Below are 19,380 nucleotides of genomic sequence, written 5' to 3' on the forward strand. Positions count from 1 at the left end.
TTTATAACATAGATTTATGGTGCCCAGATCGGTGCCATTTGTGCTTAGCGGGTTTTAGTGTGGAGAGAAGTGGTAGCGGTTCTTGGCTGTTCTTTCCATCGTATTTACAGTCCCTTGTCTTCATATTTGTCAGACTGTTTCTGCCTTTTAGGGTTATGTGATCTCTGGAATCATTGGCTTGTGGCCTATTTGTGTTTTTTCTGTCTGGGCTAAAATGTAATTCTTATTTTGTTGTCTGGGAATAAGGGTGACGTGCTTGCTACTCCCAAACCTCTCAGGTGAAAGACTGGGTGTGGAAAATTGGAACAGTATGATGGGATATGTAGCCTGTGTGTCAACACTTCAAATTGTATCCTTATACTCTTCCTTCATTTCCCCTCAATAGCGCATAGGCTGTTTTCATTAGAAATCAACGGTCCCAGACTCCAGATGAGTTTAGATGTAGTCTAGCACTTCATTACATACTCAACTTTCATACCATTTTAGAATGCAGAGCCCGCAGCGTGAGATTACATCGGGTCACAGTTCTAGCGAGTGTAGTGTACTGTACATGTGGATTAATCTGAGGTGGGAGTGGTATAATCTCTGGACCAGAGCACCGGCTTCTGACTCAAACCGCAGCAGCTTGCCATCACACAGCACCTCCTGCTGATCAAGCGAGCAGCTGTCTGGGTTGCCTGGGGCTGTGGCACACTATCAGTGAATAGGGAGAACCCCCAACAAGCCAATCAGGGACCAACCACTTAATCATCTGCTATTGGGTCGTGCTACATTCTATTGGGTCCTGAGGTATGGCTTAAATTGCAGACGGGATTGCAGCCGTCTAATATGTGTGGTTAATTACCCCGGAAGAGCGAGCTGTGTTTTGGGTGGATGCGCTGTCGCCACTTCCGCTGGGTGTTTCGACAGAGCGAGCGAGCCAGGGCCAAGAGCAGCAGAGGAAACACCCTTTCAGAGGAAACGCCCGTTCGGAGAAGTCTCCACACTGTGGTGGAGGCAGTCTGCTGACACACACACAAAACAGTGGTGGAAGAAGCACCGACACAAGTCGTCTATTGACTGGTTCTCCCCCGCCGTAAGCAGTCAGAGAGAGGACGAAACTTCCCTGACGCCTCGTTAAGAGGGGGGCAAATGGTTATCAGCTAAATGCCACCCCAAGGAATAGGACGACCAGGGCAGAGAGACGGTAAGAGGGCAGGAAAGGCGTGAGGCAGCTGGCGCGGAGTCAGGGGGCCTTTAATTATTAAGACCACCCTGCTCACTCTGCTCTTAACCAGGGCCTTAAGGTTTAATAGTACTAGGTACTGTGTGGGGAGAGGCAGCCTCCTCTTCTCATAATAGCTACCGAATCTCTGCCACAGATTTCTGTGTTGGGGTTTCCTACCCCACAACCTCGTTGGGGTGAGGCAGCTCTTCTCTCTGTGGGATCGATCATGGGGTCGACTTAAGCAATAAACCATGAGAGGCCGTGTGTTATAGTGATTTTATAACAGCTAGGGGGCGTTGTTAGGCGCGAAGCGGAGTGCCTAAAACCCCCCTAGCTGTTATAAAATCACTATAACACGGCCTCGAGTGGTTTATTGCTTTTATACAACGGTTACTACAGCTATTAGTGTAAAATAAACACACAGCAATGTAAAATATTAACATTTATTCAAAACGAAGCATCATCCCCTCAATTCCGCCGAGCAAAATAGTTCCCCTAACAAAAGGGTTGCCAAGCAACAACAACAACAACTACAATGCATTGGATCAAATGGGAAGCGCATTAATACTGATAATGGAATGATATGCGGTCCCAGGTGTGTTACAAAGTATTTTAACACGGCTTCCAGCCAATCAGAATCAAGAACCAGAACTAACCGTTGTATAAAAGATGATTAAGATTGATTCAGTCAGGGAAGTAGTGACTCATCTGTACGGCTACTAGTATGATTTAAGTGTTGAGTTGAATTTTGACTGGGTGCATCTGTGTACCCAGAGGCCAGGGGCTTTGACAAGCCACGGTCTTATCAATGATGATACTGGCTATATTTCTTTTAATTTCATGTCATAGTTGTTCATAGGTTAATCTCATGCTGCTGAAGTGTTCAAAAGCTGAAAATGAATTTGTAACAAATGATCGTTTTACGGTCGAATTACGGTCAGAATTTTACAGGCTTATCATTAATAGGCTATACTTACTTTACTTACTTGCCTTTATGTAAACTCAGCCAGTGACCACAGTGGAAACAATATTATTGTGCATAAGATGAGAGTAGCCACACCCACTGCACCTGCCGGCACCTGTCTGTCCTGCTGCCTTCAGTGGGTGCCCAGCGAGGTGAGCCTTAGTCTCTCCAGACTCAAATATTACGTTGAAGCGCTGTGCTCCGCATACTACATAATAGAGTCTGTGCCACTTCGCCAACCGAGCTGGTGTTCTGAGGGCGTATCGACGGTTCAAATTTCAAAAAGGTGTCGGGTCGTAGCAGCAAATGAGAGGCACAGCTATGGGTGGGAGCGCCTGATCGCGAAAGTCGTTACTGATTGGTGTCGCAGGGATTCCTGCGAAACTAATGAATTGCCAGGATTTGAGCACCAAATTTTTGCGTGAAGTGTCCCAGGCCCATAGAGAGATCTGCAGCATGCAGTAACGTAGTTAGCGTAGCGTACGTAGCGTATCAGCGGAAGCACTCTCATGGATCTGGCGTTGACTAGGTGAGCCGCGGCGTGCGGCGTGCGCCTGCTCCGCCGGGGCCCTTAATGCCGTGAAGGTTACCACACCCTGTTCCTCCTTCACCAAGGGGTTAATTAGTAGCTCTCCTCCCAGTCGTCCTCTGCTTGTTCACTCTCATTAGGCTAATCTGTCTCTGTCCTCCACCGCGCCTCCCTCGCCTGTATCCTCCTGTGCACCGGGATGCCTCCCTGCCTGCCCCCGGCCGGCAGCCTCGACCCGCACTCCCCATCCTCGCGCCGTGGGGTGGAGCCTTCCACCGTGCATCGTCGTTCGTGTGGATCCATGTCCGAGTCGAACCCACATGTTCATATATTTAGGAGGAGTCGTCTTCTTCGTATGGGTTAGATGTTTGTTTCTCCTTCTCCCCCCCAGGCTCGGGGCCGAGGGGCTATCCTTTTACCACCCCGAGCCTGGAGGAGTTATGTGTTGGTTGTCAAGTTCTGAATCAAGCCTCTTCTGATGTTACCTGAACGTTCCAAGTAACTTTCCAACAAGCCTTTAGGGCTTCAGAGAGATGGGATCCCGTTGGGTATCCTGCCTCTGGGTTTCTGACAGTGCCAATGATCCAATTCAAGTTGAAAGTAATGAGAATAATCACTTTTTCTGGTGTATTATTATTGAAACACTCTTAAATGGTCTTTGGACATATGGGGGCTGCATGTGTGGAGTGAGTGTACATGAGGGCTACACGTGGGAGTGAGCGCTTGCTTTAATAAATGCCCATTTGGAGCTTTTATAGGCAGAAGAATGGGTATCAAACACTGAAGTGGGGTCAAATTTCACTTCCTTCTCCTCTTGTCACCGCGTTGCTTGAGATGACGGGCCTGATAGGACTGGCTGGAAAATGTGAAGTCTGCTTCCCTCCTCCTCCTCCTCCTCCTCCTCCTCCTCCTCCTCCACCACCACCTCTCTAAAAATAGCCCACTGCGAGGAGCCAGTAACGTAGAGGCGGGCTCTATCAGTGGGGCTCCCAGTGGTTTCAACACACTCCCACCACCAGCGCAGAAAAGAAAAAAAACCTCTCCGAATCACACCTGCCGCCATCGCAGAGCTCTCTCTCCCTCTGAAAACGAAGACACACCCGTCACCAATGCAGAATCCCCACTCACCAAAATATACCCGCCACTGCCTACCGGACCCCCAATGAAGCCCGTTCATGCCACCGCAATAACAAAATGTGTGTTCTGTACTGGATCATATTACATCATTTTGGTCTCATTTTGATGGGAAAAAAAAGAATGGGATTGACCCACGCCGCTTCTACCTCCAACAGTAGTCCTATCCAATATAAATAATTAAAATTGCTCATAGATTTAAAAATTGACCTTCCAACTCCACAGTGGATTGTAAATGTATTCAGTTTAGAAACATCCGTTTTTATTTAGAAGCTGGAGCCTTTAACCTGTCTATACCGTAATGGAAAAAGGCCACCAGCTTCTAACTGGCTGTGACACAGAGGGCTGTCATTACAGAGGAGACGAGGAGACTTAGGCATATTACCATGACACATTTTTATCAACCAGATTAGGTGGTTAAGTCGCATTGCTGAAATGCAGACCCAGTTAGCCGCGCTGACCAATCGGGTGGCAGGTAGCACCCCGGGACGGGTCAGGTGCTTGAAGGATAAGGTCTTCATTCAGAAGGTTTCAACCATCCTCAGGACAGACGCAGGACCTGTACAGAAAAGAGAGAGAGGAAAAAAGAGGGAGGTAAGATTAATTGGATAATCCAAACAAGGTGGATGCCTTTTTACAAAAACATTGCTGGTCTATTTACATAGTAAAGACCTTGTAAAGACTAAATGAGAATTGTATTTCTTTGTGATGGTAGGGATGACTGTGGAAAAAGTAGTCTGCCAGGATTTGACCCATCCTCTTGTGATTGGTTTGCAGTGTAATTTTTCGCGGAGTTTTCCTTCATCTTCATTAAACTGTGTAGGTAGAAGCCTGTTGTTTTATGCGGCACTGTTAACCATTTTGATTTTGAAAGCCAATGGCGTGTAGAAGAAAGGAATGAAGGAAGGGAAGCACCGTCAGGCTGCTGGTGATGGTAGATCATTGTAGATTGGTAGCAGTCAGCAAGTTCCTCTTTTGCATGAAGGGGTAGGAGGAGGACTTAGAATTGGGTGCATTCGGTACAGTCTTCCACGTATAGAGCTTATCCAACTTAGCATCAACACGAAAGGTTCGTCAAACCCACAAAGTCAGTTGGCAGAGCATCTGCCATGTACCAATGGCCTGTATCCCAGGTATGCTGTAGGCTACTTTTGTTTTTATTTAGTCTCCTTTCTCTAGAGAGTGAAAGTGTCAGGGCTAAGCCCGTTGACCAGAGGATTGGGGTCAGCGGGATAGCCACTGCTTTTAGGATCATCAGCAGGTTTTGTCTTAACCGGATTTGGCTGGAGGAGCTGAATCAACTGTGTCCCAGGATTACAGGGATGACATTGGGAGGATAGTTTAGAGTCCAGTGACCAAGGCCAGAGCGCTGAGAGCCCAGAGCGCAACCAGAGCCTGCCCTCAAAACCCCAGCACCTCTGGGCTCCAGTAGCACGCAGAAAACCTACCTTCCAGCTTCTCTAGCGCAAGCTCCAGGCCTTACCGTTGCGCCAGGAAAAACGAGGGCTGGGGGTACGTTCACGTTCAACGCCTCGGTCCACAGAGTGGGTTTCAATCTCGCGTCGGCTGTCCAGGAACGGTCACCGGCCACTTCAGTGTTTGCTTTGGGCTGGCCGTGCATAAGGGAAACAAATTCTGCGTTATTTTAGAAATGGTGATCTTTAGCAACTAACTGGCTGCAGAAGCCTGTTGCTAGGTAACCGTTTCATGCTGGCAAGGACACATTTTGGTTTCTCTAGAAAGTGTTGGGATTCTGCGATTTCCAGCTAGTATTTCTGCGACCCTTGGGTCAGGTCAGGGGGAAGCGGGGTGATTGAACAGGGATTTGTTTGTGCATTAATCTGTGCCTACGTGGCAGGCGATTTCTTGTAGATGTTTCCTTTCCTTTTGGAGATGCATGGAACATTTTCAACATCTTACATGTACAAAGTTATTCTATTGCCCGCTGTCTAAACATGCTGACTTGAAAGTGTTTTCTGTGAAGCAGTAATTAGCCCACTTGCAACCCAGACCTTGCCTTTTGTTGTCCCTGGAATAGTGTCTGGACTGCATCCAAGTCTGCATTTTCGTTCATAAGTATTTTGACGATCGGCAAGCTTATCAATACATTTGGAAGCCCTGTTACGGCAGTGAGTCAACGTAAACCCTTGTGTAATGCAAATCGCTAATGCTAGGGACAGTGTGAACGATGTCCAGGGTGTTGAGCGTGTGTCCTCTCTCTCATGTCGTCCCCCAGATCACCACGAGTCCCGGCGGCGGAGCGAAGCACACCATTAGCGAAGGAAAATGAGCGAACTGGACCAGCTACGCCAGGAGGCCGAGCAGCTCAAGAACCAGATCAGAGTACGTTTTCAGCCATGTCCCACCTCCCCCTCTCTCCCCCTTTGTTTTAAACACTTTAAACACGGCATCGTTTGTTTATGCGGAGAGGTTGCGTAATACCGCTAAAGGACGGTACAGCCTACGTAGACTTTAACGTAAAAGTTCTAACAATTTGCCGTCTTTGCAAGCCGCTTTCTTTGCTCTCGTTCTGCTACAAGATGTTATGTGACGCTTGCATGTTATGTAACAGTTTTGCTAGAAACAAACAAACATCTTCACAAGACGAGCAATTTTTAAGTAATTATTAATAATTAATGTTTTTATTAGCTATTTGAAAAAATTGCAGCAGCCGTAATTCTTTTTTTCTTACCTTGTTAATTTACGAAAATGGGGTGTGTTGATGCAACTCATTTCAACAGTTTGCGTTTTAACCCAAAGCACAGATTCAAGCAGTATACTGTAGCCTTTTAGGGCCATGGTTCCTCATCCTGGCTGACGCATCAGGTTGTGTAATGAACATTGCCTCCACGCTAATACATAAAATATGTGAATGTTGTCATGGGTGTGAATGTTGTCATGGGTGTATGTTCCTCACGCTCTCCCTCGGTCATTCTGACCAGTCCCCCTCCATGTTAGGAGTACAGAAATCCAGACCTGTACTGTTACAGGATGTTCAGCTTTAGCCTATGTATTCACTCACTAAAAGCTGTATCGGTTTCCATATCAAGTCTTCTGCTGAGTTTGTGTCTGTTCATGGAAGTAGTTGTGCTTCTGTGTTTGTGTGTTATACTAGTGTGGCCCTCTTTAGTGTTATTTTTGTGTTAATAAAATCAACTTCTTACTAGTGACATTTACCAATGGCAATTAAGCCTTGAAATGAATTAACATTATTATTTTGGAAAATCACATGTTGCAGTTTCTAAGTACTCCCTGGACTACAACATGGTGACCAGAAGTGTAGTTTATTTTGTTACTGAAGTGGAGCTTGGTCCATGTAATGCTATATCCGGACCTATGTTCAGATCTAATGCGGGTCCCAGTGTAATGGTGCCCCTATACCGAATGGAAGAAGGAGATCTGACACCATTGTGACCAGGTCAGGGGGGGGCATGAGAGGCCAGGGTCTGTGTTACTCAATTTAGGTCAGCTGGAAAAATGCCAAATGTCTACAGAGACATGATTGGATTAAATGAATCTATCGAGACACTTATCATTAGCACTTTACTGTTGAGTGAAAATGAATGAAAAGTAACGAAAAGATGTTTTTGTTTTTCAGGATGCCAGGAAAGCGTGTGCGGATGCTACCCTGTCTCAGGTGAGAAGCCTCCTTCTTTGTCGAGTTCCAGGAAGCTCAACCTTCACTGGCAGTTCAGATATGAGGACGTGGAATCCTGAAGCTTTTCGTTCAGACAACCAATGTCATCATGTCTCTGGCAGATGGTAAAAACATATTTGCAGATGGTAAAAACATTTTTTTTTTTGCAGATGGTAAAAACATTTTTCCAGGCGTAGAAAGTTATACGGCTAGATTAGTTACCATACCTTGAGTAAAGGTATGGTAACTAGTCCAGCCATATAACTTGATATATATACTAGACATCCATGTTTGTCTGCTACCGCGAGCTACTTTGGACTGACCAGTAGTTGTAGGAAGAGAAAGCCTGATCAAAGCTTCTAGTAAACAGTAATACAGCTAAACTGAGTGACGTGGGTGAGGTCATCAGGGTCCAATGAGTTCAAAACAAAAGCATATAGTCTGCATCCTTGTCACCACATACCTACTGTTTCATCAGATATTCCCGTTTTTGTTTTGTTTTTTAAACTAAAATTAATATGAAGTACAGATAGATCATTGAAAAATGCTTTTACCATCTGTCAGAGATGACATTAGTTGTCTGAACGAAAAGTTCTTTCATTTCTGTCGCATTCCTTCCCTTTCTGACTTGTTTGTGAATGCAGCAGCTAGCCAGTATTAGCTTTTAGCTAGCGCTAGCTAGTGATACGATAATCAGCCAGGTTGTATGCAGACAGGAGAATCCACTTGTAGTAGATAATGGATATTAAGCAATACCTGTGGTCATTTTGTAGACATTTATGAGCCAGTAGTGCCAAGTAGTGCATTGTGCATAATGTAGTGAAGTGAGAAAAGCTCTCATAATGTAAGTTTTATATTATCAAACAGTCCAATTCACGGAGTGATCTTATCCATCTTTGTTGTTACCTTTCTGGGTATTTTAGTGTGAAACCTTAGAGACATCCATTATTGGTTTATCTCAGAGAAGCTATAACTATACCTGTCACTGAAAAACACCTTAATGTTCCCAATCTACATTGGTTGGTACTCATACGTTCCCAATCTAACGTATTAATGCAGCATCATTGAGAGAATGACAGATCTAAGGATTCCACTGCAGAGATTTAGAAAAAAAAAGGGGAAAAAAAACATACATATGCAGATAGACCACCTCTTGACTTGTCTCTAATTTATGTCTTGACTTGTCTCCAATTTAATGTATATTTCTTCCCCTTAGATCACTGCTAACATCGACCCTGTTGGCCGAATTCAGATGCGCACCAGACGGACACTGAGGGGGCATCTGGCTAAAATCTATGCCATGCACTGGGGCACTGACTCGAGGTAATCTCCTCTAGCTCCCTCCACCCTCACACACACACATGCCATGCACTGGGGCACTGACTCGAGGTAATCTCATCTAGCTAGGTTCTATTCATTAAATAACCCCCCCACACACACACACACACACACACACACACACACACACACACAATCCAGGAAATGGACAAAACGGTTGTATTCACTTGCCAATGGCATCTCCTGTAAATCCTTGTTTTGGTGGAGAACCATTTGGTGTGTGTGTGGAAAATAGTTCACTCGCAAGTGTTTTATGCACACTGCGCGTGCATCAGTGAATGTGAACGCAAGAGTGCTTTTGTGCACTGGAGTGTTTGTGTCGGTGCATTGTGTATGTGTGTGTTTACTGTGTGTGTGTGTGTAAGGGGTGGCGTATGTGGGTAGGGAAAACATTCAAAATGGAGTCGTCCTCTGGTTGTGTTGTGCCTGAGCAGGGGAGGCAGACACTCGTACACAGACACACACCTAGGTGGCTGTCCCAAGAGCCCCCACACCATCTCTCACCCCAGCAACCGGCTAGCTAATTACACGACCGCAGGTGTGCACTAGTCCACAGAGACGCCACACGCCAAACCACACTAAACTGCATTGTCATCTTGCCTGGTTGCTCATTCAATTCTGCCCCTTCTCAACCTCTAGCCTACAAAACAAAATCAACTGTTCTTTACCAATTAACTCACCGCAATGCAACAGCAACAGCCATCACCCCCATGTTTTATTTATGGCTTCTTTATTTGGGTGAGTGCTTGGCAGTCAAATTAGACCCCCTGGTGAGGCTCAGACCAGCGAGAACGTGGGTGGAGATATTGACCTGGAGTCCGGTGCTATTTCTGGACAGGGGTCATGTCCCAACTGTTATTTATAGCCCCCCGTGACTCGCTTTTAATTAACCGAGAGCAAGGAACTCATACAGGTTGAAACAAGTCTCGTCTTTTCTCTGTGTGCTATCAATCCCTGTCTCAAAGACTGACATCTAAAACATTTTAGTTCAAATGTCTGCTAAATTGTTTTCCCCCTTTGCGGTACGAGTCTTGACTTCCTCGCTCGGTGGAGTCACGTCATGTAAATCAGTGGCCTTAAAGGTGCACTTGTTTGTGACTTGTTTGTCCCCTGTGGCCCCATGATGAAATGTACAAACGTTTAATATTCAAAACAAACACTCAAACACAAACAGGCTTACATCAAAGGTAACCAGTATGTTTGATGAGACCAGGCTGCCCCTCCAGCCAGTCATTCTTTTGATTTTTAGGAATTACACCACAAAATGCACCCGAGTATATCGGTCAAAAACCCGTTGGTCATTTTGAGTGCCCCACTAAGTTGAGGCAGTAGTGTGATGTAAAAGCAAGTAAAGCCAAATTCAATTTGTAATCAGTAAATGCAACTGAATTTAGGCACTAATCTAGCAAGAACAGAGCTAGTTAATTCCACTCCTGCCTTATTGCAGCGTGTTGGCAAAGCCAGATAATGCGCTACAATCTCCGCTAAGCATCTTACTACTCTGGAGAAAGGGTAGAGTGCGTCTCGGCGTTTCAAAGTAAACTTTCACACGTTAATGATCAGATGATGTTATGATCAGAATCGGGACAGAAATTCACAAGGTTTGACACGGAACGTTCCAGATCCCTCAATTCCTCACAGGCCTTCACATTCTCTCTCCGTTTCGGACGGTTTTATCCCGCAGTTGTTTTGATGAGAAGCATGACGCAGCACACACTCAGGAGAGCGTGTCACCTCGCCTTAAGGCGAGAAGCGGCTTCCTTTGCAAAAGCAGACGAACACCTTTGAGTGTCTCCTCACGTGCGTAAACGTGATACTACCAACCCCTTCGTATCTCACTGGGAGTCTGTGAACCTGCTACGAATCACTTTCCAATATTAAAGGTGTGTGTGTTTGGCAGGCAAGCGAGGGTTTTCATACTCTGAGCAGGGTCCACAGGGAGTCAATGTGCCCCAGCATGTGTGCCGTCCTACTCCCTCCTCGGTGCGTTGGGGCTGGTTTCTGTGGTTACTTTGTTTTGAGTCACCCAGAAAGCAGAGCTGTGCTCCCGAGGTCCCCAGCCACGCAGGCACCTGGAAACCACATCACCCCTCAGACGCAAAACACTATTCCACCATTAATATCTGCACATGGTCGCAATCTGTAGTTTCACCTGGGGTTTATAAAAAGATTAGGCCTGGAGTGTGTCAGGTAATGTGTGCTGTCGTTGTTTGGGATTTTGGTGTCTTGCCTTTGATTTCAAAATGTTCTTTCTCATTCATGGCCATAGAGGACAAAGAAGTTGGAAAAATGATTCCTTATTACTAGATTGACTCATTCCTTACATTTTGTGTCTCCAGGCTTTTAGTCAGTGCCTCTCAAGATGGTAAACTCATCATTTGGGACAGCTACACCACAAACAAGGTAAGACCAACACTCTGGGACCTCCAAGATCAGAACAGCAGGCCTCATTCACCAGTATCTTCCTATATTCCGTTCGTGACTTTCTTCCTAAGAACGTTTCTAAGAACGAAAGCTCCCGTCTGATTCACGGCGTGTTTGTAAACCACCGGATGAGCTCATACCTGCCTTCTCATGATGATGCATCCCATTGTTTCGTGACTTGAAAGCGCCAGGTCTCCCGAATTAGCATAGGTTATACACCCCGCCAGCTCCATATAAGGGCATGTGACCAAGGGGCCATGCGCAAATGTCTGTCTGTATGAATACCTGTCACCTGCGGCGTCGACCTGCTGACTTTTCAGTAGTGTAGTGGTTAAGGCGCTGTTGTGTCAAGTGCGTTGGAAAGTCAGAGGACCTTAGATCGAATCCGGCTTCGATTAGCCTGCTCGTTCAGTGAGTACTGTGTCCGGAGAAGGGCGCACGGCGGTTTTAGCTGGACCAGCGCATCGGGGCTATTATTGGAAAGGCAGCACTTTCGTTTTGTAAAATAATAAAACCAATTATTAAAAGATATGACAAATTATATAAATATGATTGTATTCCAATCATATAATATTATATAACTGTAGAGTTGAAGTAAACGCAATAATTTTGTATGAACATGTCTTTGGCATGAATATGTCCTCACTCCTGTAGCTTGCTTGCAACTCAGAGTTAGTAGATTCTGTTCTTGGCTACAGAAAAACCCCACATGGGAGAACATTGGTGAATGCCAGAATCTTAATGGAAACTGTGAAAGTGGAGTTTAAGAAGAAAATGCTTCGTAAGAACTTCTTAACTTTGTTCGTGAATGAGGCCCAATGCTTTTCATTATTCAGCCTTTACTGAAAAGCGTGACTGTGATTGAGTCCATATGGATTTGTGTGCATGCGAGTTCTCTTTTTCCTTTATTGAACCTTTATTCAGGCTAGTCTGTCTGAGAAAAAAATCGATCTTGCAAGATGAACCTGTTCAAGATTGCGGCGAGCTCTGTATGTGATGTAAGACCCTCCACAACAGTGTGGTTTCTGAGTGCTCCCCAGACTCATCGATGGGCCTCCACTAAAGACCGGACTAGGACCGAAAAGAGACATCGGCCTCCCATGATTCCTCTAATGCTACTTCCGCTCTCTCTCAGGTCCACGCCATCCCGCTGCGCTCTTCCTGGGTGATGACGTGCGCCTACGCGCCCTCTGGGAACTATGTGGCCTGCGGAGGCCTGGACAACATCTGCTCCATCTACAACCTGAAGACCCGCGAGGGTAACGTGCGCGTCAGCCGCGAGCTGGCCGGACACACAGGTCAGTGAGCGCTGCCCGCCCCTCACACACACGCGCCAGGGAGGGCGCAGATGGAATAACCGTCACATTTGTGTTTGTGATGACGATTTTAACCCCAATTGTCTGCACGCCTCCAAGTGTAGTTAAATTGCTGAGCCTTGGCATTAGCCCAGGGGGCATTTGAGGTTGTCTGGTCTCAGACGAGGCAAATTCGTCTGATCCATCACAGGATTAAGGAACTGTGTCAACTATCTAGATCACTTGGTTTAATACGGGGCGTCAATTCCATATCTGCAGAAGTTGCTTTTGCAGAAGTTACTTTTGAACTTTGGATCATTCAAGAGAACCCCCATCTGTCCCTTCTTAAATACACTGAACTGAATCTAAATGTGACTCGGTGCTCATTGGCTGTTCTGGTGTTCATGTCAGGTTACCTGTCCTGCTGTCGCTTCCTGGATGACAACCAGATCGTCACCAGCTCTGGAGACACCACCTGGTGAGTGGAGGAACTGCGCCATGGTCAGGGGTGGCATCCACTTCCTCCAGATCACCCAACAGATTACTTTTCCCCACACAAGCTTTTCATTGTTGAATAAATGCATGTGAAGTGTTTAATAACATTCTGAGGTAGTACGTCACTTTGAACAGTGCCAAAAGGATCAAGTGAATGGCTTCTAGCATCATCTAGCATCGTCTTGACACAGTTATGCTTACTTGCGCTGTCTGAGAAGTGCATACCCGTACTTCACCGCTTAAGACTTAAAAGTTGAAGATGAGCACTCGGTGGAACGTGGCTTTTGCAAAGACACACAGCTCATTAGTTTATCCTTTTGTAGATTTTGCACATTTATTCAAACATTTTCAGTCAAGCCTAAACTGCAAACCCCCTAGTTCACAGCTCACTACTTTTAAGTGTTCCTGACATGTACCCCCCCATCCCCCAGTGCTCTCTGGGACATTGAGACGGGGCAGCAGACGACCACATTCGCTGGCCACACCGGCGATGTCATGAGCCTGTCGCTGGCACCAGACACCAGGCTGTTTGTGTCCGGGGCGTGCGACGCCTCCGCCAAGCTCTGGGACGTCAGAGAAGGAATGTGCCGACAGACGTTCACCGGGCACGAGTCGGACATCAACGCCATCTGTGTAAGCCCACCTCTCATCCTCGTCGTGGTTATTCTTATGAGCAGCTGTCATGCCAAATAGTGTCTGGGGTAGGAAGTCCAATTGTCCAGTTGTAACTTTTCTGAGTTACAATTGGACAATGAACACGCATACATACACATATCAACGTTTCTAATTCATTTGAATGAAAAATATCTCTAGAATTGAAAAATCTGGTCCACGAACGTAAGCTACTTAGGGAGCTGGTAGCTAACGTTGGGAGCTAGCAAGCTGGCTAATGTTTGTGGACAAGACGGGTAGCTAACGTTCTTGGATGACATTTTTCAATTATATAGAGATTTTTCATTAAATTGAATTACAAACATTGATAGTATATATACGTGTACTGACCTCAGACAAGTTAGGTAACGAGCTAGCAGCAACAACAACAAAAAACACAGAATTTAATAGACAATCAAACTTCTTACCCACGGACACAATTTGGCAAGTGGACACATTTTTGCATGACAGCCATACTTCCTGAATGTTTTCTTTATTAATTTTAATTCTCTCTGTCGCAATGAATTCACCCCCCGTAAAAAGTAGGCAGTGCTTTCCTCACCTGTCGGACTCTCATCTGCCTCTTCCTAAACCTGACTAGACATACTAAACCTAACTAGACATACTAAACCTAACTAGACATACTCTACTCATCTGATACTAAACCTGACTAGACATACTCTACTCATCTGATACTAAACCTGACTAGACATACTAAACCTGACTAGACATGCTAAACCTAACTAGACATACTCTACTCATCTGATACTAAACCTAACTAGACATACTCTACTCATCTGATACTAAACCTAACTAGACATACTCTACTCATCTGATACTAAACCTAACTAGACATACTCTACTCATCTGATACTAAACCTAACTAGACATACTAAACCTAACTAGACATACTCTACTCATCTGATAGTAAACCTAACTAGACATACTCTACTCATCTGATACTAAACCTAACTAGACATACTCTACTCATCTGATACTAAACCTAACTAGACATACTCTACTCATCTGATAGTAAACCTAACTAGACATACTCTACTCATCTGATACTAAACCTAACTAGACATACTCTACTCATCTGATAGTAAACCTAACTAGACATACTCTACTCATCTGATACTAAACCTAACTAGACATACTCTACTCATCTGATAGTAAACCTAACTAGACATACTCTACTCATCTGATACTAAACCTAACTAGACATACTCTACTCATCTGATAGTAAACCTAACTAGACATACAGTACACTCTTGACCCTTAACCCTTACTCTTTTCCCAGTTCTTCCCCAATGGCAACGCCTTCGCCACAGGCTCGGACGACGCCACCTGCCGGCTGTTTGACCTGCGCGCCGACCAGGAGCTGATGGTCTACTCGCACGACAACATCATCTGCGGGATCACCTCGGTGGCGTTCTCCAAGAGCGGCCGCCTGCTGCTGGCCGGCTACGATGACTTCAACTGCAACGTGTGGGACTCCCTCAAAGCCGACCGCGCAGGTGAGAAAGTTGTTCAAGTTGATTTGTCATCTGCACGTGTTAAAATGCATGCAGCCTTAGAATCGGCTGGTGGATACAGAGACGGGGCTAGCCTACCCATAAGGAGTAGCGTGGCGTTACAATAGTCATTTAGTACACACTTTTATCCAAAGCGACTTAGAGTAATTGTATTTAACGTAGGTAGTCAATGTACTACTAATCGTCAGAACTCACAAGTACAACTCCTTTTCAAAACAAGTGACTTAGAGCATCGTCTAGTGCAAAGTGCAAGAGTAGCAAAATATGTGGCATTGTATAGAAATACAGTTGATGAAAGGGCAGAATATATAGTGTTTTGCATTAGAATAATACACCATGAATAGTATTGTGCTATGACAACGCTTGTGGGGAATCACTGTGATGGAAAAAGGGCGTGTCCACTACCATGGCAAGCGGTGTCACGTTACCGTAGCAGTGAAGTGAAGAACTCCAGCAGTAGCCTCTGTAATTTCTTCAGCGGTGTGTTAGTGATATATGGGGTGAATAGCCGCTGTAGGGGTGTACCGTACAGCTATTGGGGGAGGGTGTACACTAAGGATAAAAGGAGTTTAGGGTGCACAGCAGGGTCACAGAACAGTCATGGGGAGGGGGCATCTGAGGTGCTGTAAAGCACCAATGCGAGAACCGAATAGCCGCCACAGGAGTGTGTTGTTGTGGATGTACAGCGCAGGGTAGTGGATGGTGCTGCATCACCCCTGCCTCCTCACCTGCTCCACCGGCGGAAGAGCCCCCACAGAGGCATGAATACTTTAGAGCTATCGACCGCATGCGCGGGTAGGATCAGGGCAGGGAGAGATCTGGGGCTGACGCCACAGACACACGTACACAAACGCATACGTACGAAATCAAATCAAACTTTATTCGTATAGCGCATTTCATACAGAGAGGCAACGCAATGGGCTTTACAGAGAGCAATAGGGGGAGTGGGGGGGCATAGGTCCCATTCTTACATATTCCAGAGGGAAGTGAAAAAAACAGTATGTATATATACACACAGGCGTACGTGTAGGTACACGCTCGTACACACATACATGTGAGCGTACATACACTCAAAACAAAGAGTACACCCCTTGTGAAATTGGCCTGCTAATTTTCCACCGATTGTTGTAAGATATGTGTCAAGGCTCACAAAGCAATAGGTTATTGTAATCAGTGCACAACATTGTAGAAGTGAATAGCCTTACAACATTCATATTAGGTAGGTAGTCGTCTCAATATTGTTCTGTGACCTGATCTCCTCCCTACCGCTGCCTTCCCTCCTCAGGTGTTCTGGCCGGGCATGACAACCGTGTGAGCTGTTTGGGCGTGACCGACGATGGCATGGCCGTTGCAACAGGGTCCTGGGACAGCTTCCTCAAGATCTGGAACTAGAGCCTGAAGGTACGGCACCACCACCCCCACCCAGTAGCCAAAAACGGGGTTGGGGGTCATATACCAGCCGTGACACTCTTCTGACCATCGTCACTTGCTCTCATAGTGCCCTAGTGTTAAACACTGGCCGTGTGAAATGAATGTGCATTAACACAGTTATGAGGGAATGTGCGTTAACTTAATAGTATGCTATTGGAACATAGTTGTCCGTTTATAGAATAAGTATCTTGTAATGGATCGTTGACGTCTATCAGTCCAACTAGCTGAAGGGTTAGCCAATATGGTTATACTGGTGGAACAATATTTTACCACTTAGCATTGAAGCATCTAAATAAAGTAGCTAGTGAAAACCTTTCTGGAGAATGAACTAGATTCTGGGATATTTTACTGGGGTATATTTTGAGTGCGCTACTGTATGCCTTGGTTCACATCATCATTGATGCATCTCTGTGGCAAATGCTCTAGTTGTATAATGGCACTGGAGAAATGTTGGCTGTATTTCATGTGTGTGTGCTGCCATCTTGGGGCAAAAATGGGATGTACAGCAAAAATGTTGCTTGGCTTGGACAAGAAGTTACACAACTGTAAAAACCACACACTTGGAAACAAATTCTAAAATGGACTGTCTTTAAAATGCGGTTTCTTATTGTATGTCTTGTCCTTTTCCAGATGGCGGACTCCAGAGTGGAGTGGAAGACCATTCCAACATTGAAATATTCAATTTTATTGCATATCCAGTCCTCTCAAAACACCACGATACTGACTCCCAACACCCCCAACAAACTACCAAGGGCAAATATTCTCTTTCTCTCCTTCTCATTTAAAAGAAGAGCACAATTGTTATCACTCACTCAGCTAAAAAGATGAGGAATCAATGGTATGAAATGGAAAAATATTGTGCATTCCTCCTGGGACCATCCTCTGATAATGTAGTGAACAAAACATGAACACTCACCCCCAACGCAAACGTCACCCATCTTCAGAACGCAAGGTTTGAGTGAAGTAAAGTACACAAACAGCGATCTAACTCCTGATAGTTTTTTGGCCATTTTTCTTTTTTCTTTTTTTTTTTTGTTTGTTCACTTTTTTCTTTTTTGTTTGAGAACTAGATCAGTGAACCCTTGTCGGTTAATGTTTAAATGAGGAACGAAAGCTTTCTTTTATTTCATAGTCTTTACACATTTTAGAATGATGTTTGTAGATTGAAAATAAAAACTTTCAAATGATCATGTCATTTTTAATCCAGCTTTATCCCACCGGAGAAAGAAGAGAGAGTTGAATTTAAACAGGCAGTCCTTGGGCCGCCCGTGGGTCCGGCCGTTCTGTATATTTAGTCCCAAGATACTTTTACTCTTTGTTTCTGTTTTCCGTCTAGTCACAAATCTTTGTTTGCACAAAATTAAACTTTGCGTATATAGAATAATGTTTAAGGAAAAAGTTAACTAACCAAGCACATGCTGTTTATGATAATGAATGCTCATTTTTAAAACGAAAACAAACATCAAAACATACATTTTAACCATTCTCTTTTCACCTTTTGTCAGGCATCAATGTAGAATAATTAAATGAAGATTAACCCATTGGTTCATTATTTCTTTATTTTCATTTTTGTTTTCCCTTTTTTTCTGTTGACTGTGGTTGGGACCGGTGATGTGATTTGGTTGGGCAGGGAGAACCTCCATTTTATACCCGGTTTCATTCCGGAGTTTGTTTCAACAGAGGTGCCCATTCCGTGCTTGGAAATGCAGTTACTACTCTGTGAATGACATGTTGTATAAATCAATGTTTGAAAATAATGATATTGAAACTTTTTAAGTTAAAAACAAAAAAAAAAAGATTTTGGTTGTCTGCCATGGGTGGGTTAACTCTTAGAATCGCATGCTGTAGAATTGCTTAAAAAAGAGGTGCATATGGAACTAAGTCCTTTGATGTTTTTCTTTAAGAAAAGAACCTGTTAAATGTCATCATTACAACGGCAGTTATATTGTTTTTGGCTACTCTGTGCATACATAATTCAATTAAAATGTCAAAGCTATGCACTTGAGAGAAGCAAACACCACAACAAACGGTTACCCGGTCCATGAGAAGGATTCTACGAGAAAAGTAATGTAAACATTGAAAATGTATACACACAAACACAAATGGAACAAATAAAATTTCATTCCTTCTGTAGCAAACAAATTCCACCGACAAAGACACATTTTGTAACAAACAGGTTTTTTTCTGTCCTCCTTTAATAATAAAAAAAGAAAAAAACTTGCAGCATCTGAATGGCAGAATTTTCTGTTGTTCCCCTCTCCTTGTAAACAGAGACGCTCTTTCTTTAGCAGTAGTGGCATTTTTTTCCATTCTGTTTTTTCTCTGCGACATTCTGTACAAAAATGTGCTGTAATTGTGCGTTAGGCCTGGAGTTGGCAAAAAATAAGAAAAATAAAAAAAATATTAAAAATTAATTAAATTCCCTTTCCTTTTCTCTCCATGAAATAACTGTAGAGCTCTGCACCCCACTGTCCCCTTCTCACCTTTTGTATTTAATTTTAAAGTCAGTGTACAACCGAAAGCTGGATGCAAGATAGAAACTATATTAAAATGTACTGTTATTTAAGATGTAATAAAAAGCAGTTTGAGATCTACAGTGTTTTGTGTCATTTCATATGAAACATTTTGTAGCAGTTGAAATATTTGAAATTGTTAGATGATGTAATTACCCTTGAGTCAAATAGAATAATTTCATATACACTGATAAATCAGCCTGTTTTCTCTTACCACAGGTAGTTAA

The 19,380-nt window shown here is 44.4% G+C and overlaps 1 protein-coding gene across 2 annotated transcripts in view; it reads left to right on the plus strand.

Moving 5' to 3' along the window:
• gnb1a (guanine nucleotide binding protein (G protein), beta polypeptide 1a) overlaps window positions 1-18,505 on the plus strand; it is a 29,696-nt gene extending 11,191 nt beyond the window's left edge. Inside the window, exons 2-11 of one of the 2 annotated variants that reach the window (XM_084435819.1) lie at window positions 6,071-6,177; window positions 7,433-7,471; window positions 8,688-8,794; window positions 11,149-11,212; window positions 12,369-12,531; window positions 12,940-13,006; window positions 13,455-13,656; window positions 14,975-15,191; window positions 16,495-16,610; window positions 17,271-18,505. In XM_084435819.1, the coding sequence (XP_084291945.1) occupies window positions 6,121-6,177; window positions 7,433-7,471; window positions 8,688-8,794; window positions 11,149-11,212; window positions 12,369-12,531; window positions 12,940-13,006; window positions 13,455-13,656; window positions 14,975-15,191; window positions 16,495-16,601 (1,023 nt within the window). In that variant the 5' untranslated portion in view covers window positions 6,071-6,120 and the 3' untranslated portion in view covers window positions 16,602-16,610; window positions 17,271-18,505. Of the gene's footprint in view, window positions 1-6,070; window positions 6,178-7,432; window positions 7,472-8,687; window positions 8,795-8,839; window positions 8,861-11,148; window positions 11,213-12,368; window positions 12,532-12,939; window positions 13,007-13,454; window positions 13,657-14,974; window positions 15,192-16,494; window positions 16,611-17,270 lie in introns of those variants that run through there. The other variant, XM_084435820.1, reaches the window with a different exon arrangement.
• The last annotated feature ends 875 nt before the right edge of the window (window positions 18,506-19,380 follow it).

Source organism: Borostomias antarcticus, assembly GCF_949987555.1.
Source record: "Borostomias antarcticus genome assembly, chromosome: 3".
Classification (NCBI taxonomy): Eukaryota; Metazoa; Chordata; class Actinopteri; order Stomiiformes; family Stomiidae; genus Borostomias; species Borostomias antarcticus.